This window comes from Sus scrofa, chromosome 2 (genome assembly GCF_000003025.6).
Source record: "Sus scrofa isolate TJ Tabasco breed Duroc chromosome 2, Sscrofa11.1, whole genome shotgun sequence".
Classification (NCBI taxonomy): domain Eukaryota; kingdom Metazoa; phylum Chordata; class Mammalia; order Artiodactyla; family Suidae; genus Sus; species Sus scrofa.
The window spans coordinates 49,591,348-49,614,644 of NC_010444.4; the positions used below are offsets into that span (position 1 = coordinate 49,591,348).

The following is a 23,297-nucleotide window of genomic DNA, read 5'->3' on the forward strand; positions in this document are numbered from 1 at the left end:
TCTTTTTGTTTTCCATGGGTGAGCACTTGCCAAAGGCAGTAAAAAGATTAAGGCATATATCTCACAGGATGGACGTAAATAAATTATAAGTATTTCCTAGTCCTTCTCCTTAAATCTGAAAGTCATACTTGTTATTTAAGCCATTGGTAAAAATGTTGAAAAGAGCAGAATTTTATAGCAGGCCACCTGACATTTCCTTTTCAGATAGTATCAATCTACTTAGTCATTAGATGTGAAAAATATGATGGGAAAGTTAATTTGGAATCTAGTCACAGAATGCCTAGAATGTCACATTAAGGAGTTTAGATTAATATTATTCAGTAGTCACTAAGAAGCATGCAATAGCATACGCTAGAACAGGGCAGTGAGTGACCTGCATGTGTTTCAGAAACTTAACAGCAGTGTAGATGTTGAGGACAGAGAGGTTGATGGAACAGAAGCCACTTAGTAGGCTTGTATAACAGACAAATGTTGATTAGAGCACTTAGGGAGAGATCCACATAGAAAGTTATCTATAGCATGGTTTACTTTTAGCAAGGAATACAAACCAAATGCCTATGGAGGCCAAACAAATAAGGCAGATGAGTTAAGCAGGACAAAGGAAGAGGCGGTGTGATGAGGGCAGTGGCTCCTCCTCGGCTCCAGCAGTTGTCACCACACAGGAATGCAGGAACATTCATTGTTCCATGTCTTTCCATTTTTAAAGAGAAGTTGGAAGTTTAGTGTTTATGTACAATCTCTTCGTTTTTAAATGCTGGCTTAATTTTTTAAAAGCCCTCACCAACCAAAAAAACAAACCCATCTGCAGCCAGATGCAGCTAATGGGATGCTAGCTTTACAACCTGTAGCTTTTAGCTTCCTCTGGTTGTGAATTCTTGTCATGTGTAGTAAGGAAAAAGCCTAAGGAAATAGAAAACTTCTGGTGACATATAGCCTGATAACATAATTCAAAAAAGAATGTAAAATGCAAAACTTAATGACTCTCTTTGTGGATAGTGAGAGCAAAGATTTTATTAACAACTTGTCCCTAAAGAGCACTTTATAAATAGATTATTCTTCTAGTTATTTTGCTTAGGTAGCACTGTTTCCTTCTTATTAGTCAGCATTGTTAGCATTTTTTTAGAAATGATAGATTTAATGGAGGCTTGTGGAGGAGCCGCTGAATTACAGAAGTTATTACAGCAGAAAATAAATTATGTGGTGCTATAAATACTTAATTCAGTGACTCAGCAAATTCCCTTTATGTCCAAAGGGAAACATTTTGTACCTAAGTCATGAGGTCTGTTTTTAATTTCTGCAGCTTTGCAGTTGCCCCTGTTTGTCACTGATAGATTTTTCCATGATACGAGAGGTCTAGAGATAAAGAGAGGCCACTTGCAGAGGGAGATTAAGTATTGGGGAAATGAAACCAGGGTGAACCCTCAGTCATAGGAGTGTTTCAGTACTGATGGCAGGGGATTACCAGGAAGAAGTCAGAGAACCATCTGAAATGACTATGGGAAAGTAAAATAGTTTTGTTATGCTCTTGGATGACATTTCCAGCTCATAAAATTAGAATGAAAATTATAATATTAGAAGCAAACTCCCGGAAATATGTAATTAACTTTCTTAGAATTCAACAAGTGTTTTGTGTACCCCCAATACCCGTGTTTAAGATACTTTGTTTCCAAGATGTGCCAGAGGTAGTTTCTCCCCCTCAAAAGCTATTAAGAGAAAGACTGTATGTACCCCCAATTTTTAATTATTTCTATTTAATTGGTTTAATACATATTTAATATATTTAATAGTTTATGCTTAGTATTAAAAACCTAATAAATTAGCCTTTTAATAAATATTTATTATCATCTTAATGGACATGTGAAAATAGGAATAATGTAGGAATAGATTTCTCATAATACATTTTCTTATAAAACAGTAGGGTATTGCTTAATAAAAAAAGATCCTCTGTACCTTGACCATTTTTATTGTAGTATAAATACTAATGCTATTTATTGCTATTAGGTTTTACCACACTGGCAACTAAATTCCGTCAGTAGTGGTTCTATCTTACATAATTCTGAGAGAGGTTCTAAAATGGCATTTTAGTGCATTCTTGAATAGAAATAGCCCTAAAATAGAGTGATATAATTGTTAAAGAAGTTTAAACAAAGTTCTATATAAGGTAATGTCTTAGTCTTCTCTGGCTGTAATAATAAAATACCATAGGCTGGGTGGCTTCAACAATCGAATTTTATTTTTTTTCACAGTTCTGGAGGCTGGGAATCCAAGATCAAGTTTCCAGGCAATTTCATTTCTGGCTAAGGACTCTTTCTGGCTTGAAGCCACCTCTCGGGTTCTGTCCTCACTGGGTCTTATCTCATGTGGGGGGGAAGAGAGCTCTGTGGTATCTCTTCTTATAAGGACACTAATCCTATCAGATTAGGGCCCCACCCTTATGACCTCATTTAACCGTAATTACTTACACTAGGGAGTTAGGGCATCAACATATGAATTTTAGGGGGGCACAAAGAGTCAACAATAGATAGGAAAGAGAGAGGGAGTAACCAGGGAAGGCATTTTGAAATAGGTAGCACTTAAATAGGCCTTTGGAGAATGAATGGGATTTTAACCATTAAAGATTGGAAGAAGATATTCCAAGTGAAAGAAATGGCTTAATCAGTGTCATGACAATGAGAAAGCAAAGAATATGTTCAGCACACAGAGCATTCAGCTCCCTCAGCTGCAGGATGACATCTACACAAGTGAGTAGTACTCAGGAAGTCCAGAAAGAGAGGATGTAGCCAAATTATTTAAGACCTTGTAAAATGTCATTTTCTGGTCTCAGCACTGTTCTAAATAGTTGTTATCTTGGTTATGTCCCTTTAGTCCTATGTGTCTCAGTATTCCCATGTGTCAATGAAAAAAATCAAACTATCTCTGAAGTTTCTTTTAACTTGAGTCTATACTTCTAAAAAAAAGTAAATGATTTAAGTTTAACACATGTTGTATGTTTGTGCGTTTGGGTATAATTTCACATCTGGGCTCTCACACCAGCAGATATTCATACCTCTGCAAGTATTTGATGATAGGCAGAAAAATCTACTGTGACTTACGTATATTGAACTCCTCCCACCTCTCCATGAATTAGGAACCTTTATCTGCACATTCACAGGACCCAAACTGGACCTCCCAGAGAAAATTGACAAAGCAAATTGGGAATATAGATGTTGTCTCCATGCTTGTTCCAGGCAAAGCCTTTTTCATAATCATTTGTAAGCAGCCAGGTAAAAGTATCCCCAGACCTGCAGGGAATTTACTGTTCAGTTTAGTAGGAAGTTGGCCTTAAACTCTAAAAATGAAACATGGATAGTAAAATTCTAGACATTAATAAATGGGCATAGACGCTGAAAATTAGGGGGGCTGAGGTGGAGTTTGTGTGTTCCTAAAACCCTTAGAAGTAGAAAATGATCCCTTGGAGCCTGAAAACCATCTCCAGTCATAGAATAGTTTCATATAATTTTATAGCTATTTATTCTAGCCCTGAACTTGTCTGGGTTATTTTTAGCTGGATAATTACTGCTAGTTACTTATTTTTTAGAATTCTAGATACGGTTGTGGACCTACCCATGAAAACACTTGACTAACTTTGATTCAAACTATGTGATTAAATAGATAATTCTTCTTCTCAGAAAACGGCTACTTGATCAACAGCTTTTTTATAACTCCATAGGCTCAGTTTTAATGAGTATTTCCAAAATAAATAACTTATGATGGAGCATGATAATGTGATAAAAAGAGATTGTATACTTGTATGTGTAACTGGATCACCATGCTGTACAGAACACCGTAGAAGAAAATTGACAGAACACCGTAAACCAGCTATAATGAAAAAAAAAATGTTTTTAATTAAAAAAAAGATACAATAAAACTAAAATTGAAGGAAAACTGCTTTCCTCAAAAACATGGGCATATTTCTTTTCACTAAATATTTTCTTTGCCCACTGTATATAGTCAACTAAGTTTTTCTTCTCAAAAATAGATTGGTCTGCCTTTGTCGGATACACATCAAGAAAGTGTTATCTTTATGATAAACTTAAGCTAGGCTCATCTGAGAATATTCTATCAGTCAGAAACATTTCAAGGTCCAGCCTTAGTATTTACTGCTCTGTGGCCTCCACTTTGCGTGGGTACCAGCTAAGTGAATCACACTGACTGTCCATCACTTATTCTCTAAAGACCACAGTTTCAAAATAAAACCCTTAGAAAACATAGGCACTGAAGTAACAGTTGCATTTACTTCATCCGCAGTTAACTGTACCGTGGATGCAACCTGTAATTTGAGTCTTTATTTGGTCATCGACACGAGTCTTAAGTATTTGAGTCAAAATGTCAGTAAAATTCAGAAATTTAGGCCCCAAGATGTTGATGTTGTTGTTTTTAAGGATGCTTTCAAGACTTACTTTGTTTTTCATAATTCTAACAAAATAATTTAATTGTGTGTATTTGTGCATGTCTACATAAGTTGAATAGATGGAAATGAAGAAAAAGATGTGCCTCAAAGTTGTAATCCAACAGTACTGTGATACCTGCTTTTGTCTAGTAAGAAGTAGAAAATAGTATAAGGAAGAAGTTCGTTTTTCTTAGATTATTTACTTGGTAATAAAATTCAAGTTAAAATCACTTGAAATCCAAGCTTGCTAATTTTGTTTTCCCCTCTAGATTCTTTGTCATCAGAATAGACTCTTAAGATGGTGATAATGTTATTGAAATTTAGAGGATTTAAACTCTAAAGTTTAATCCCATGAGGAAAGAAATATGCTTTTCCAGAAGATACACCTTTTGTCTTTTATATGCTAATAATTACATGTAGGACATCTGGAACTGGATGGCTATTGCCAGTTTTCTAGGTGCCTGGCCTGTCTCACTAACTCTATAGGTCTCCAAAACTGCTTACTATTCCTCCACTCAGGCAGGTGCTTATATTTTCCAGAGATACCTGATTTCCCATATGGGTTTTTGGCTATTGCACTGTAACTTTGTATTACTGCCACTCTAAATCCTTGAGCTCCTGGCTGTTGCTACTGTTTACTAAATACATATTAAATGCCAAGTACTTGGCTAATTTTTTTAATATTTTTTATTATAGTTGATTTATAACGTTTCTTCTATTTCTGTTTTACAGCAAAGTGACACACACAGTTCCCTGTGCTATACAGTAGGACTCCATGGCCCATCCATTCAAAATGTAACAGTTTGTGTCCACCAACCCCAAACTCCTCATCTACCCGACTCCATCCCCTCTCCCCCCTGCTTTTTTGTAATAAATCTTCCCACCTCCATGGGGCAGAGCTAACCTAAGATGAAATTAGATGGTACACCATAATCTTTCTTGGTTTTGCTTTCATAATATACTTTCTGAATTATCAGGCTGTGGTGATGGCTTTCATGATTGTGAGCTAATTTTTTTCTTTTTTTAGGTGTACGGCTCAGTGGTATAAAATCCATTCACATTGTTGTGCAGTTGTCACCACCACCCATCCCCATAACTCTTTTCATTTTATAAAATTGGAACTCTATACCTATTAAACCATAATTCCCCATTCTCCTTCCCCCTAGCCTCTGGTAACTACCATTACATTTTCTGTCTGTGGTTTTGACTACTCTAAGTACCTCCTGTAAGACTAATCACATAGTATTTGTCTTTCTGTGACTGGCTTATTTCACTTAGCATGATGTCCTCAAGATTTATCCATGCTATATAGCATATTGCAGCATTTCCTTTTTAAGGCTGAGTAATATTCCACTGTAGGTATATACCACGTTTTGCTTCTCTATTCATCAGTCAAAGGATTCTTGGGTGCCTTGGTATCTTCACTGTTATGAATAATGTTGCTGTGAATACACCTGCATAGATATCTTTTTTTTCTTTTTTTTTTGCCACACCCCTGGCATATGGATGTTCCTGGGCCAGGGATCAAATCCTATACCACATCTGCAGCACTACTGGATCCTTAACCCACTGCCATGGGCCAGGGATCGAACCCCTGCCACCACAGAGACAATGCCGGACCCATTATGCCACAGCAGGAACTCACAGATAATTTTTTAAGACTCTGCTTTCAGTTCTTTGAAGTAGAATTACTAGATCATGTGGTAATTCCATTTTTTTTTTAATTTTTAAAGCAATTGTGTTCCACAACAGTAATACCATTTTACATTCTAACCAGCAGTGTACAAGGGTTCCTCTTTCTCCACATCCATACCAACATGTATCATTTTCTGATTTTGTGTGTGTGTGTGTGAGAATACTCATCTTGCAGCCTAGTGGGTATAAGGTGGTATCTCATTGTAGTTTCGATTTGTGTTTCTGTAATAATTAGGGATGTTAAGCATCTTTTCATGTGGTCATTGGCCTTTTGTGTGTATTCTTTGGAGAAATGTCTATTCCAGTCTTTTACCCATTTTTAATCAAGTTGTTCTGTTGTTGAGTTTTAGAAGTTCTGTATATATTCTGGATATTAATCCCTTATCACATATGTCATTTGTAAATATTTCTTTGATCATGTGGGTTGCCTTTTTACTCTGGATACAGTCTTGATGCACAATATTTTTAATTTAATGAAGTCCAATTTGTCTTTTTTCTTTTGTTATGTGTGCCTTTAATGTCATAGCTAAGAAATCATTGCCAAACCCAGTGTTATAATATTTTTATACTACACTAATCCAAGTCTCTTTTGACCTTTGTGACACACCATTTGTTTTTTAGTGATTATTTCAGATCACTAAAAAGACTCCCCAAGTCCCAGAAAGGCAATTTTCCTTTCAACTCTCATAAAATGGAATCCAACAACCATTAGCATCACCAAAGCCATTTTTTAGAGTAGCCAGTCTATTATTTTTATCTAGAAATAATATTCAGATATTCAGTTCTATCAGCAGAGGAATGAGTTACCTTAGAACATGTGCTGTTTGGGATAAATATTTATCATCTCTGTCTTTGTCGCTCCGTCTCTGGAATCTGCCAAGCCAATAGGGCTTGGCATTGGAACAAGTAGTTGTCAGTGCCTGTTCCACCATCACTTGTTACATCATTGCCTTGTTAAGAATGTGCAACTCTCTCACTCTAAACAAATTTGCTTAGAAGATAGCCTGTGCTCCAGAGGAATTTTGTACATACTAATGAACAAAGAGAAGGTAATAGTATAGATCATCTGCTTGGAGCAGTAAAAGCCGAGGGAATGCCCACTTGTGAATCAGATTTCAGTTAATGGGTATCTTTATAGAAATATATCCGAATGATATAATTGCTTCAGAGATTACATGATAGATTTGAGGCCAAATCAAAGAATTTTGATATCTAGCAAAACTTTACAATATCCTGGTTAATTTTTTTTTCTCATTAACCTTGGATTAAAATCCTAAACATTTCATTTCAGACCATGTAGTTGAAAATCTTATTTTGGACCATTTTCCTGCCTTGATAAATACAGTAAAAATAAGCACAATTGGCCACACTTTTTATTTCAGGGCTTTTTTAGGACTTTGGGTTTGTTATTTAAAATATAATTCTTATCTAGAAACAGAGATTCTGGAAGTAAAGTTTCAGTAAACTGCTGAATCTTAGCTGAGCCTAAAGCATACCCTGGGAGGTTTGGAGCTTGAATTTGTCATTTTTCTGAAATCTGTCAAGTACTAGAGGTAAGCAATATACCAGTAGTTGCTAAAGAGTGAAAACTCAATGTGGCATAATAGAGATTTATCTCCAGGCCAGTCAGGGGCACACATATTTTGTAAGAACAAAATTCTAAGGTAATGTAAGAACTTTAATACCTGCTTCAAGGTCATTATAATAGATGTTGACCCATCTACTAACTTAGTCTAATTATTTTTCTTTTCTTTGTCTCAATTTACGTATTTGTAAGACATTTCAAAAGAACATTCTGAGAGGTAGCTAATGAAGATTATTTTCTATTTATGGCACATGGAGGTTCCCAGAGCCACAGTAACACAGGATCCGAGCCACGTTTGCAACCTACACCACAGCTCATAGCAATGCCAGATCCTCAACCCACTGAGTGAGACCAGGGATCGAACCCGCAACCTCATGGTTCCTAGTCGGATTTATTAACCACTGAGCCATGATGGGAACTTCAATAACTGTGTTTTAAAGTGTTTTCTAATTTAAGACTTTTCAAAGCAATATATGTATATGTCAGAAATACAGAGATTACATGGTTTATAACAAAAAACAAAAGTCCCTGCCTTACTTCCAAGATCTGTTTTCCAGAGACAGTCATGTTCAGTTGTTCAGGTGTTTCTTTTGGTATTTGGCTTAGTGTTTATGACTAAAATGCCTTTACTGATGTTTCTTTACTTTACAGTGTTGGACATTATCAATTGACTTAGAATATGAAAATTTAGATTTCATAATTTCACCACCATACCAGCACTACATATTTTCACTTGTAAATCCCCTCCCTTCTCTTACACCCTACCTGTTAAGTTTGATGCCATTGTGATTTTTAATCCTTTGTGTATGGCCCATTTTTTCCTTATGCTCCTTTATAGGATTCTTCTTTAAGGGTTACGTGTTCATAATGATATAACTTAATGTTGTTCTATTTACATTCAGTGTGCTAGGCTTGAAATGGCTTTCATTTTGAAAATCTATGCCTTTCAGTTTATTTATTTGCTTTTTAAAAATTTTATCATCTCAATTTTTTGCTTCTCTTTCTAGAACTCCTACTGATTGGATATTAAGTCCTAGACTAATACTCTATTTTTTCCCAATATTCTATTATGACAGATTTCAAAGAGAGAAAAAAAATTTTTAAATCTACAGTAGACATCCATAAGCCTACTATCTACAGTCTAGTATTAACATTTTTTTCTATCCTTTTTTATACATACTTTTCTATCCATCAGTTTATCTTATTTTGATGTAATTTAAAACAAATTACAGCTAACTTATAATTTCAACACTTCAGCAGTGTTGAAGTTAAAGATTCGTTAACCACTGAGCCACGACGGGAACTCCTTATTTTTTCTTGAATAAATACCTAAGAATAGAGTGGCTGGATCATATGATAGGTATATGTTTAACTTTTTGAGAAATGACCAAACTTTTTTCCAAAGTGCTAGCGTTTTATATTCTGTACAGTAGTGAATGAGAATTATAGTTCCTCCTCATACTAATGTCAAATCTTTTAATTGTAGCCATTCTAATAGATATGTAGTGATACCTTGTTGTGACTTATTTGCATTCACTAATGACTAATAATGTTGAGTCTTTTCATGTGCTTATTTGCCTTTAGAAAAGTATAAAGCATAAGGGTATTTTGCCCTTATTTTAAACCTGGATTATTTGTTTCCTTATTGTTGCATTTTGAAAGTTCTTTACATATTCTGGATATAAATCTTCAGCAGATATATGATTTGCAAATATCCCCAAAAGTCTTATAGTATTAGTTTTACATTTAAGTCTGTGATTCCTTTTGAGTTAGTATTTAATATGTGTTGGATATGGTCAAGGATCCAATTATTCTAACACCATTTGTTGCAAAGATTGTCCTTTCTTTACTTAATTACCTTATACTTTTATCAGCAATCAGTTGTCCATATATGTGGGGGTGGGGGGCTCTTTCTGTACTCTATTTTGTTCCACTGATCTGTTTATCTTAATATCTGTCTTGAGTATCACAGCTCTATAATGAAAGTTTAGAAATCAAATAGTGTTAGTCCTCCAATTTTGTTCTTCTTTTTCAGAGTTGTTTTGGCTATTCTAGGACCTTTGGGTTTCCATGTGAATTTTAGAATTATTTTATTCATTTCTATAAAGAAAAAAGCCAGAGGGATTTGAATGGGGATTACATTGAATCTTTAGATAAAGGTGGAGAAACTAACATTTCAATGATACTGAATCTTCCAATCCATGAATGATTATCTCTATTTATTTAGGTCTTCTATAACTTCTCTCAGCTTTTGTAATTTTTTGTTTGTTTGTTTGTTTGTTTTAGAGCTGTACCCACGACACATGGAGGTTCCCAGGCTAGGGGTCGAGTTAGAACTACAGCTGCTGTCCCACACCACAGCCACAGCAATGCAGGATCTGAGCTGTGTCTGACCTACATCACAGGTCATCACAGTGCCAGATCCCTGACTCATTGAGTGATGCCAGGGATCAAACCCACGTCCTCATGGATACTAGTTGGATTTGTTTCTGCTGCACCACAATGGGAATTCCCAGCTTTTGTAATTTTTGATGACCAGATTTTAACATATTTTGTCAGATTTACACTTAAAATATTTCATTTTGTATGCTATTATAAATGGTTTTGGCTTCGTTGTTTCAATTTTCATTGCTGCGTATAGAAATGCAATTGATCCTTGAACATGGGCAGTTAGGGGCACCAGTCCTTCACACAATCAGAAATTTATATATAACTTTATAGGTCAACCTTGTGTATCTGAGGTTCTGCATTCACAGATTCAACCAACTACAGATCATGTAGTACTTTAGTACATGTTTAGTGAAAATTTCAAATCCATGTATGGGTAGACCCACATGATTCAAACCCATGTTCAGGGGTCAGCTATATTTTTATGTTGATCAAGTAACTGATCCTGCAGCTTGTTTCACTCTCTTATTTAACAGGTAAGTTTTTTGTAGATTCTGGCAGATTGTCTATATAGACAGGGATGTTATCTGCAAATAAAGACAGTTTTATTTCCTTTCCAATCTGGATGCCTTTTATTTCTTTTTCTTGCCTCGTTTCACTAGCTATAGCATTCAGTACAGTGTTGAGCACACATTCCTGTGTTTTTCGTGATCTTTTTTGTTTGTTTGTTTTTTGTTTTTAGGGCCGCACTCACGGCATATAGAGGTTCCCAGGCTAGGGATCAAGTTGGAGCTGTAGCTGCTGGCCTACACCGTAGCCACAGCAATGCAGGATCCAAGCCACATCTATGACCTATACCACAGCTCACAGCAATGCCGGATCCTTAACCCACTGAGCAAACCAGGAACCGAACATCTGTCCTCATGGATGCTAGTCAGATTCATTAAATGGTAGGCCAGGATGGGAACTCCTGTTTTTCCTGATCTTAAGGGGAAGGCATTCAGTCTTTCACCATTAAGTATAATGTATAGCTATAGGTTTTTCATAGATGCCTTTATCAGGTTAAGGAAATTCTCTTCTATTTTTAGATGCTGAGAATTTTTATAAGGCATTTTATCAAATGCTTTTTCTACATTTAATGAGATAGTCATATGGTTTTCATTCTCAGTTTGTTAAGGTGAATTGCACTGATTGATTTCAAATATTAAACCTATCCTGCATTCCTAGGCTAAACCTTGCTTGGTCATAATATATAGTTGATCCTTGAACAATGAGGGGCTGAGGGCTGCTGACCCTCCTCACAGTTGAAAATCTCCATATAATCTTACAGTTGGCTCTCTAAATTCAAAGTTCCACATCCTTGGACTCAATTAATAATTAACCACAGATCATGTAGTACTTTAGTATTTAGCTGAAAAAAAATCCACATCTAAGTGCAGCTCAAACTTGTGTTGTTCAAGGGTTATGTATTAGTCTTTTAACATATGCTAAATTTGATTTGTTAAAATTTTGCTTAGAGTTTTTGCACCTATATTCATGAAGCATATTGGTTTATTTCTATACTATCTTCTAGTTTTGTTATCAGTGTAACACTGGCAGTTTTCTTGGGAGGAAGATTTTTTTACTACAATTCCAGTTTCTGTATCTATTAGATATGGGCCTATTCAGATTATTGTTTCCTCTTTTATTTTTTTTTTCCTTTTTCTTTTTACAGCCACACCTGAAGCATATGGAGTTTCCCTGGTTAGAGATAGAATCCGTGGTATAGCATGTACCAGTATCTCATGTCTTTTTATTGCCACGTATTACATTGTACATATATACTTTTTTTTTTAATGGCCTCACCAGGGACATATGGAAATTCCCAGGCCAGTGATTGAATCTGAGCTGCAATTGTGACCCATGCCACAGTTGTAGCAATGCCAGATCCTTTAACCCATTCCTCTGATCCAGGGATCGACCCTGCACCTCTGCATCAACCCAGGCCACAGCAGTCAGAGTCTTAACCCACTGCACCACAGCAGGAACTCCATATACAGCACATTTTATTCATCAGTTGATATATATTTGGGTTGTTTCCATTTTTTACTTGAGATATAACTCATATACCATAAAATTTACTCTTTTAAAGTGTGAAAGGGCCTTTCCCTCTCCAAGTAGTAGGAGGTTTCAGCTTTACCTGATCCTCAGAATTTGTTAGTGCTTATAAATCCAGGAGTTCCTGTTGTGACTCAGTAGGTTAAGAACCTACATAGGGTACATCAGAATAGGATGCAGGTTCGATCCCTGGCCACACTCAGTGGTTATGTTAGGCATTGCCACAGGCTGCTACATAGGTCAAAGATGTGGCGTGGATCTCGTGTTGCTGTGGCTGTGGTTCAGCCCCTAGCACAGGAATTTCCATATGTCGCAGGTATAGCCAGAAAAAAAAAAAAAAATCCATTTTATGACTTCTAAAATTTTATTTTTACATTGTTTATTTTGTGTTGTCACCTCATTCTTTTGTTCTTTTTTTTTTTTTTTTTTTGGTCTTTTTGTCTTATTAGGGCTGCACCCGTGGCACATGGAGGTGCCCAGGCTAGGGGTCCAATCGTAGCTGTAGCTGCCAGCCTATGCCACAGCCACAGCAACGCCAGATCCGAGCCACATCTGTGACCTACACCACAGCTCATGGCAACGCAGGATCCTTAACCCCATTGAACGAGGCCAGGGATCGAACCTGCAACCTCATGGTTCCTAGTCAGATTCATTTCTGCTGCACTACGTTGGGAATTCCTCATTCTTTTGTTCTTATATGTTTTTAACTTTTTTTTTGTTTTGCTGTCATTTCATTGGGGCTCAAGGAGCAAAAGAATATTCAATCTGCCACACTGAATTTTAAAAATCTCTTAAAATTATATCTGAAGAAGGGTAATAAATTTTCAAAATTACATTATCTTTACTTCATTTTTATTTTGCCTTTGTTTTCACAGTCTTTATGTACTTGTAGACATAAATCATAGCATAATTGACTTGTTTTTCTGAACTATAGATAACCACTACATTCATAAGCACGTTATCATATTAACCACTTTAATGGTAGCATAATATTCTTTCGTGTTAATAATGTACCATCATTTGCCTCATGTTTCTTCTCTATAGTTAGATATTAAAATTGCTACTTTTGGAGGGGGGTATACCTAGTAAAGATAATGCTATAATAAACATTTTTGTTGAGCTTTTGGGCCATTTGCAAGTATACCTAGTGACTCACCAAATTCCTTCATTTCCTGTACCAGAACTCACTGATGCCTTCCTTCTATTGCTCCTTTTGCACTCACACCTCAGAGAAAATACAATTGTTATGTATCTACTTGTCTTTTTGCTGATTATGTTCTTCCAATCAGACTCTTTTTTTTTTTTTTTTTTTTTTTTTTTTTGTCTTTTTAGCTATTTCTTAGGCTGCTCCCGCAGCATATGGAGGTTCCCAGGCTAGGGGTCCAATAGGAACTGCAGCCACCAGCCTACGCCAGAGCCACAGCAACATGGGATCCAAGCCGCGTCTGCAACCTACACCACAGCTCACGCAACGCCAGATCATTAACCCACTGAGCAAGGGCAGGGACCGAACCCGCAACCTCATGGTTCCTAGTCGGATTCGTTAACCACTGCGCCACGACGGGAACTCCCCAATCAGACTCTTTATCCTCCCAGTTACAGTGCTGTTATAGAAAACACTATTAGGTTCCTAAGTCATCACATGTGGAGTTCTTGTCTTTTCATCTAGATTAAGGCACTATGTAGACAGGGATCCCATGGTGCTTGGTACGCAAGTTTCCAGTAAACCCTTATGAATAGATTTTTTGGGCTCATTTCCAAACAGGTTTAAAAATAGTTAGATATGTTTTAAAATCCACAAGTTCATAAATATACGGATTAAAAAACTAACTGATCATCTGTAGGGGGATGCTAGAAAAACAATTCATTGTATTTAAAACTGATAAATGAAGGGATAAAATTGTGTTTTTATCCTGGTTTCTAATATAGACTGTGTTTTGGTCTGCAAACTGTTTATGAGTTTCTTTTTTTTTTTTTTTTTTTTTTTTTTTGTCTTTTCTAGGGCCGCCTCCCGCGGCATATGGAAGTTCCCAGGCTAGGGGTCGAATCAGAGCTGTAGCCACTGGCCTACACCAGAGCCACAGCAACTCGGGATCCGAGCTGCGTCTGCTGCTCACAGCAGCACCTTAACCCACTGAGCAAAGCCAGGGATTGAACCCGCAACCTCATAGTTCCTAGTCGGATTCATTAAACCACTGCACCACAATGGGAACTCCTGTTTATATCAGTTTCTCTTCACAGAAATATTCTAGCTAATAAGTGAGGAATTAATGCTAGAATGAGAATATCAGTATTTTATTGCTCCTAATGATTAATGAATCTGGGTATTAACCATCAGTGGTCTTTAATCACAAAAAGAGAGACACCCAGATGTGCCTCTTATGATAGTACCTCCATGAATTCTTGCCAGACAATCAAGCCTGAATATAATCAAACTTCTAGATCCAACTCCAATTTGCAGGCGATACAGAGGATAAAAGAATATGTCACATAAGACCATTGGGATATAGTCAACAATCATCAGACAAATGAAAACTCTTTTGGACACATGATCCGGTTTCTTCAACAAATAGATTGCAAGTTGAGGGGAAAAAAGGAAGGCATTCAGACAGACCTATGGTAGAGAAATCTATAGATTAAAATTGACCTCAGAGGTATGAAATCTAATGTAATATATGGGCTTTATTTAGGTCCTTCCTGAATCAAATAAACTGTTAAAAAATAAAATATATCACTTTGCTGTACAGCAGAAATTGACAGTCATTGTAAATCGACTAACAGAAAAAATAAAGTCTTTAAAAAAAATAAAAAAATAAAGTACAAAACAAGGAAAAAAACAAAAACTCTTTTAAAACATTTATAAGATAATTAAAAATTTAAATGACTAGATATTTACATTAAAGAATTATTAATTTTTTCAAACATATTTGTAAAAAGTCTGTGTGAAATAATTTCTCATTAGAAAAATGACCAATGTACACTAACCCCCAAATGTTTATTGGTACAGATAACAATGGGAATATGTCTTTGGCCCTCTGAAGTACTTCCCAGCACTATTAAATAGTACTGAAACTAATACTCAAAGTTGACTGTTGATGTGAACCATTGTTTATAATAGCTAAAAGTTAAATACAACATATATACCCGTTTACAAGAACAAAGAAATGGTATATATGCATACGATGAAATTCCATACATAGTTAAATTGTACAGTAATTAAGAAATTAAATTCATGGCATTCCCGTTGTGGCTCAGCAGGTTAAGAACCCGTCATAGTGACCATGAGGATGCAGGTTTGATCCCTAGCCTTAGTGTGTTAAGGATCTGGTGTTGCCTCAAGTTGCAGTGTAGGAAGCAGATGCAGCTTAGATCCAGTGTTGCTCTGGTTGTGGTGTAGGCCTGCAGCTATAGCTTCGATTCAGCCCCTAGCTAGCCTGGGAACTGCCATATGCCACAGGTGCAGCTGGGTTTTTTTGTTTTGTTTTGTTTTGTTTTGTTTTCAAAAAAAAAGGAAGAAAGAAAGAAGGGGAGGGAAGGAAGGAAGAAATCTATAGCTAAAGTAGCTGGGTTTGAATCCCAGCTCTGGTTCTGCCATTTCCAGGCAATATTTTCTTGAACAAATTCTTACCTTCTCTGTGCCTCAGTTTCTTCCCCTTTAAAACAAGGATCATAAGATTGATGTAAGGACTAAGTAAGTTGATAAATGCATATAGTAAGAGATCAGTACAAGTTAGAATAATATTAGAATAATATTATTTTTATGATTACCTTAATAGGTCTAGCAACATAATATGTGAAAAATCAAGTGGCAGAGTAAAACAGTATGCAGCATTTATGTAAAATTTAAAAACCTACCAAAAAGGGCAAGGGATTTTGGATCCTGTCTTGTGTTTTTATGAATACCAAACTCAGGCAAGGGACTTGACAATAAACTTGTATTTGATTTCTTTTGGTTTCTGGACCACAAAGGAAAGAAACTGATTCATTCTCTGTTCTCTCAATATTTACTAAGAGAATCACTGGAAGGATAAGTGGTTTAAGAACTTCAGCCCAGTCATTCCAGCTACTAACATTGGCATATCAAATGAATACTGGGTAATACCGGTGATAGTTCTTGTGTAGAAATTGTGTGCCTGGATCTGCTAAGCAGCCCAAGAGAGGTTTAGACCAATATGCATTTGAGGTTACTTGCCCTGTTCAGTATCAGGTAGTACAACAGGAAAAACTATAGTCGATTCTCACATTACCTCCTTTTACCTAATTGGATTGCTCAGCTTTCTGTAAACCCAGAATGAAATACTGACCAGTGAACACAGTATCCTAAATACTCATTGTAGACCACTCTCTGTCCCTTTTAACTGAGTTGTGTGTTTATAAAGAGCAAGGTATTTTGTCCTATTAACTATATAATTTAAATAAATATTAAATCAACCAATGAAATACAAGCTGTATACTTTGAAAAGCATTAATAAGGGATGAAATGAAACCTGCGCTATAATCCTGTATATTCTTTATGGATATATACAGATATAAAGACATAAATGAAAATGAAAAATACCTAATTCAGGATCATTGTTGCCTTTAGGTTAGGAGAGAAATGGGATCACGAGAGGTATACAGTTGGCTTCCGCCAAATCTATAATGTTGTATGTCCTTTGTTTTAAAAAAAATGCACAAAGCAAATATATTTAAGATGTGGGCAAGAGTTGATAAATACAGGTTTGGGATACACATTTTTCCCATTCTGTCTTCCTTTTGTTTGTCTCTCAAAACTAAGCATTTCCAAAGTTCATCAGAAAATACTCAGAAGTTAATCCTTTGTCTTATTCTCCTCTTTTTTTTTTTTTTTTTTTTTTTTTTTTTTTTTTTTTTTTGTCTTTTTAGGGCCGTACCCGTAGCATATGGAAGTTCCCAGGCTAGGAGTCCAATTGGAGCTGTAGCTGCCAGCCTATGCCACAACCACAGCAATGCTGGATCCAAGCCACATCTGTGACCTACACTACAGCTCACAGCCAAGCCAGATCCCCAACCCACTGAGCAACCAGGGGTCAAACCCATGTCCTCATGGATACTAGTTGGATTCATTACCACTAAGCCACAGTGGGAACTCCGGGAAGTTAATTTTTTTTTTTTTTTTGTCCTTTTAGGGCCACACCCACTTCATATGGAGGTTCCCAGGCTAGGGGTCTAATCAGAGCTGTTGCTGCCAGCTTATGCCAGTGCCACAGCAACACCAGATCTGAGCCACCTCTGCGACCTACAGCATAGCTCAAGGCAATGCCAGATCCTTAACCCATTGAGTGAGGCTAGGAATCTAACCTGCAACCTAATGGTTCCTAGTCTGATTCGTTTCCACTGCACCATGATGGGAACTCCCTGGGAAGTTAATTCTTAAAGTGACTTAATATGTGGACTTGGTCAGGCTAGTGTAGAATCATAAAAGGACTGGCTGGCACCATCCCCGAACTGTGCAGTGAGGCTCACTTTTATTCCAGTATGCAGATCTGGGTAGGAAATACCCCACAATTTAAACAGTGAATTTTATATTCTAATTATTCTTTAAGACCATTACATGTTTATGGAAGCAGTCCTCCCGGAGCTTTTTTTCCTAAAATCTGGTTTTCCTCTGAGCTCCCTAATTGGAGCCTTGGGCCTGAAGAGCAAACATGTCTAGCCAGACAAGCCCCTCATACTGATATCTTAACCTTCCCTTGACCAGCTGGTCTCTGAGATGATTTGTTTGGATTTGAATCTGCTGGTTGTTGAGCCTCATGAAGTTTATTCTTCATATCCTGTCCAATGCTGGGTTTCCTTTGAATGCTTTATGGAAAATGAATAGCGTCGCTTAATCTAGTACCTTCAGAGCTGTTTTTTCTAGATAAGGAAGGAAATCAACACATTCTAAAACATATCATAAAACTGCATGGCAAAATATCACCTATTTCTTTAGGATAAAATCATAAGAATTATTATAAAATGTAAAGTAAATGTTGTTGCCAGAATTGAAGAAAAAGATATCATTTGACAACAGCATACCCTACCACCACCACACTCAAACCCTCAGTCAGCCGTGTAGATTGAGTCTCATCTGTGTGTAGAATAAAAGGTCATGAAGCTGGCATATGGGCCATTTTGAGAAACCATCTTGGGAAAGTCTTCTTCAAACTAAGGAAGCGATTAGAGTCATGAGATAGTTGTATCAACAGGTGATTATGTTCTTTGTTTACTACAGCTACTACTGTCACAATGAATCTGATACTCTAAGCAGTCTCATTGCATCTTTCTCTAATTATAGTTTTGTTTCGTGGAATATCTTACAGAAATGACATCATGATGGAAAACCTTCTATCTGTTCCTTTCTCTTCTACCCACCTTGCTGTGTGACCTTGGGGAAATTCATTTTCTTTCTTCTTTTTTTCTTTCTTTTTTTGGGGGGTAGGGAGGGCGCAGCATGCAGAAGCTTCTGGACCAGGGATTGAACCATGCCACAGCAGTGATCCCAGCCTCAGCAGTAATAACACTGGATCCCCAATCTTGTGCACCACAAGAGAACTCCAAATTCATTTTCTTTATGGGGGTCTCTCAAATGTACAGTGAGGGAGTTCCCACTGTGGCACAGTGGGTTAAGTACCCAGCATCGTCTCCGTGGCAGTGCAGATTAGATCTCTACCTGATGCAGTGGGTTAAGGATCTGGCATTGCCACAGCTGTGGTGTAGGTCACAGCTGCCGCTCGAATTCAGTCCCTGGCCCAGGAACTTTCATGTTCTGTGGGTGCAACCAAAAAAGAAAAAAACAAAATATACAATGAGGACATGCAGTTTTCTTATTCCACCCAACTTTTCTAGCCCAGTTAGACTGAATAGCTCCATTTTTGTAATTCCTATTAAAAACAAAAAACAAAAACAAAAAAAAACCCTGATGGAATCTACGCAGAATAAGGTGCTGCTGCCCTCTGCTGGTCCTCAGATCACACCCACCTGTCAGTATAGTGGTCCTGCCCATGGAAACAGCAAGAAACTCACAACAGAAAACCACAAAGAAAAGAACCAAATTTCATGTTGGGGAAAATAATGTTTGAAGTATTAGGGAATTAATAATTGCTTATGCAAATATCAGATGCCATCACAATTTGCGACTGGCTTACCACCCAAGAGTGTTATCCTATAATTCCTTCACCTTGCTATTATTCTCATCATACACAAGATGTGGGTTCTGACCCTTTGGGCCACTGTCACTCTGTTTTACATCATTTTTTCTGCCTTGGAATATGTGTAGTCCATTTCATTCAAAATATTTAGGCAAGTTTTTACATCATCACTTTTAGTTTGTGAATAAACAGGAAGATAATAACTGATATGTACCAAGGAAAGTGAATATGCAACATCAGTAAGAAACATGCTGAAAGAGAAAAGCAGGGCCTCATTATACTCTCATATTCCTCTAGTGCTCTGTCAAGTTGCAATAACAGATTTATAACTAATATTTTTGTTACATTGATGATCCTAAAATGACTATCTGAGAAGCTGGTAAGGATTTAAGAGCTTAGTTTTTCTGTGCTCATTTATATTAATAGAATTGCAGTACTCCATAATTTTAAAACCTATTGTTTGTTAATTGCATTTGTTAAGAAATGGTGCTACCTCTGACTATACTCATGGGAAAGGCAATTGAGAATTATGTTTTTACCTTGTTTAAACTTTATGCCTTTAAAATCTCTTTCACAATAGGCCTGTGCATTGCCAGTGAGGTCATTGTTATTCCTTAGAGTGGTTAGGGGCAAAAAAAAAAAAAAAAAAAAGTGCAACCCATGTCCCAAATATCTTCAAGCAGAGTATAGAAGGAGAATGTGATTCACGTTGTCCATAGCTTATGCTTACATACTCACAAATCCACACACATTTTGCCCTTGATTTCCCATGGTTAGAGAGTAGCCGAGTCTTAAATGAGCAGACAGGCATGAAAACCAGCAATAGTCCTTGTGCAGTTTCCCCTTGGGGTTCTCCTGATTTTTACTTCATGATCAGTCCCAGCGTATAGCCACCTTAAAAAGTTATAGTTGGAGTTCCCATGGTGGCTCAGCAGAAACGAATCTGACCAGTATCCATGAGGACACAGGTTCCATCCCTGGCCTCACTCTGTGGGTTAAGGATCTGGCGTTGCCATGAGCTGTGGTGTAGGTCGCAGAGGTGGCTCAGATCTGGCATTGCTGTGGCTATGGTGTAGACCAGTGGTTACAGCTCCAATTTGACCCCTAGCCTGGGAACCTCCATACGCCACAGGTGCGGCCCTGAAAAGAAAAGTTATAGTCGATCACCCCAGCTGCAGTGCACCCTTAAAAGGGACACTTGATATGCAGAAATACATAGACTCTCAAAGGCAAAGTCACAGTCACCCCACTTCCAGAGACATAAATACTACATTTCATGGCACGCATGGTACCTCTTCCAGTTGTGGGTTTATTCTGCTCTAGCCCAAGAAGGAAATTAGCATGTATTGAGCATATAATTTTTACCAGGCATCTTATACATTTGTTATGCATCCCTAAGAAATGAACCAGCTTTTGCTACATAAACGTTATGTATATAACCTTAATAGTTGTCTTCAGTGTCCAACATTTCAGGAGCAGAGAATTCACTTATTAAATTGCTTTAAAAGAAAACTTACATTATCAGAAATTTTAGTTCTACTGATAGAAAAGCAAAGTAACTCAATTCTAAAGAATAAAATGGACCAAAAAAAAATTGTCTATTGAGAATGTTATCAGCTATTTGCTGAGAAATAATGGATTTAAAACTTTTGAAACATCTTTAATTTTTAGAGGTGGAAGGAACATCTGTGGAAAGGTGACACAAATCATTAACTGAAATTTGGCAATATGTAAAATATCTGTAAAATTTTAGGTGTGATGTTAATTAAAATTATATCTGCGGTTTCAAGGCAGAATATTACTTTGGGAAACAAAATCCTAAAGTGGAAAAAAAAAACCCAGACACTTGTGCCAAATGGTATTTAATATGTTTATGATTTGCATTCAGTTGCTTTGCAAGATGATTTGCCATCATAAAAAGAGCAGAAGCTTTGGAAACAAATTTTAGGCTTGAAGCACAATTCCACCACTTATGTAATTGCTGTGTGGCCTTGGGGAATCACTTAAAACCCCTTGAACTTCTCTTTTGTTTTCTTTAAATTGGTGATAATAATGTGCATCTTACAAGATTTTTAGAATTAAATACAATCAAGTGATATTAAATAATATCAAGTGACTGCAAAGTTAGTCATCCCTCCCCCCATTGTTGATCACAGAGTAAGGTTTACTATTTTACCTTAATTAGAAGCTCAGCAGGAAGTCCTGGAAAGGAAGGTTTGGCTTGAGATTACCTTCCCATGCCCAGACTTGGTTACCAGAAAATGCCCTCGAAGCCCAGGATAGTTTGCTAGGGATTATGTGAGCCAGGCAGCAGCCTTGGTAGGGAGGTTAAGCGCTGGAATGAGCAGTAGGAGGGTACAATTCCTCTTGAGTCCCAAATTCATGTTATGCCCTCATTCTGTGTGTAATGCCAAGCTGTAGGCTCACCTGCATTTCCATTCTTGGCCCCCAAACCCCACCAAAATGTACTCTCAAACCAAGTAGAAGAAACTTTGGATTATCTGGAGTTTTATGTTTAGGCTATGATGGATTTTTGTTTTATGTCCTAATCGTAATAAGAGCTACCAACTCTACAGTGCCTACTGTGTGCACAGTATAGTGTTAGGTACTTTTCATATATTCTCTAGTTTGTATAATAACTTTGATTTTTAGCTGTTACTGAAATGTCCATTTTAATAGATGAAATGACAGTGACCCAGATAGATTTGATAGCAAGCTCAAAGTTGCCAGTTAAAAATGTGTAAATTGGAGTTCTCTTATGTTGCAGTGGGTTAAGGATCTGGTATTGTCACTGCAGCAGCTTGGGTTGCTGCTGTGTTAGAGGTTCGATCTCTGACCCTGCAACTTCCACATGCCACAGGCACAGCCAAAAAAAAAAAAAAAAAAGTATGTGTAAGCTGCTGATTGCTAAGCTTATACTGCTGTATGTGCTATAAGATATTGCTTAGATAAGTCCTTTGATCATTATTTAGGATTATCTGTGGCCCCTGTAACCTTCTGAACTGTCATGACTCTGTCAGCCCCATGGTGATCTATATTGTGTGTTTTCACAGAAACTGGCCCCTGGAGTCAGCCAGTTTGCTTACACCTGTGTTCAGGACCACCCCATCTGGACAAATCAGCAGTTTTGGGAGACAACCTTTTACAATGCGGTACAGGAGCAAGTTCGCTCCCTGTATCTCTCGGCCAAGGAAGACAATCATGCCCCATATCTGAAACAAAAGGTAAGATGAAGAAAAGTACTTGTATGGGACCAGGGTCCTGGCTTCAAGAAGCCAGGAAAGCTTACTCAGGTATTCCAAGGGCCAGAGCAGATCTATCCACTTCCTACCAGTATATTTGCTGATTACTTACTGTAGGGGGCCCTCTGGCAAACATCTTTCTTCTATTGATTTCTGACATTTTTTTTCCATAGTAACTTCTTATTAGAGTTCTGTAGCATTAGAATTGTTTGACTATATTTTAAATAAGTAAGAATTGCCTGGAAACAATTTTAGGAAGTTGAACAGAAAGAACAAACCTAAAATACCCTAGGCAGATATCTGTGTGGTTAATTTCTTAAATGTCAAAATAAAGTTAATTGACTCTAAAATAAATGCTCAAAAGTATGCTGGCAATAAATCTAGGTCTTTTTGTAGAAATATTCTATATATTTCCATATGTTTTATCACCATAAAATAAATTGAAGAAAAAAATCAAGAAAATATTTTAAAATAAATTGAGTACTTTAAGTTTTCCTGAAATTTGGAAATATCATACACTAGCCATCTGGTTTTGGAAAATTCACTTTAACCTCTCTGTCTTTTTTTTCATTAATAAAATGAGTAGATATAAATTATAAGACGTAATGTCTAATACAAGTAAAGTGCATTAAAGGGTTCTTGGCACATACTAGATAATAATAAATTACTATCGTCATTAAACTTAAAGCAGCACTAAGGACTGATTATCTGTG

At 36.9% G+C, this 23,297-nt stretch overlaps 1 protein-coding gene across 3 annotated transcripts in view; it reads left to right on the top strand.

Annotated features, from left to right (window-relative positions):
* Positions 1-23,297, top strand: part of SBF2 (SET binding factor 2) — a 449,069-nt gene that overhangs the window by 348,609 nt on the left and 77,163 nt on the right. For all 3 annotated transcript variants that reach the window (XM_003122980.5, XM_005661131.3, XM_013994573.2), the window contains one exon: positions 22,396-22,566. In XM_003122980.5, the coding sequence (XP_003123028.2) occupies positions 22,396-22,566 (171 nt within the window). The remainder of the gene's footprint in view (positions 1-22,395; positions 22,567-23,297) is intronic.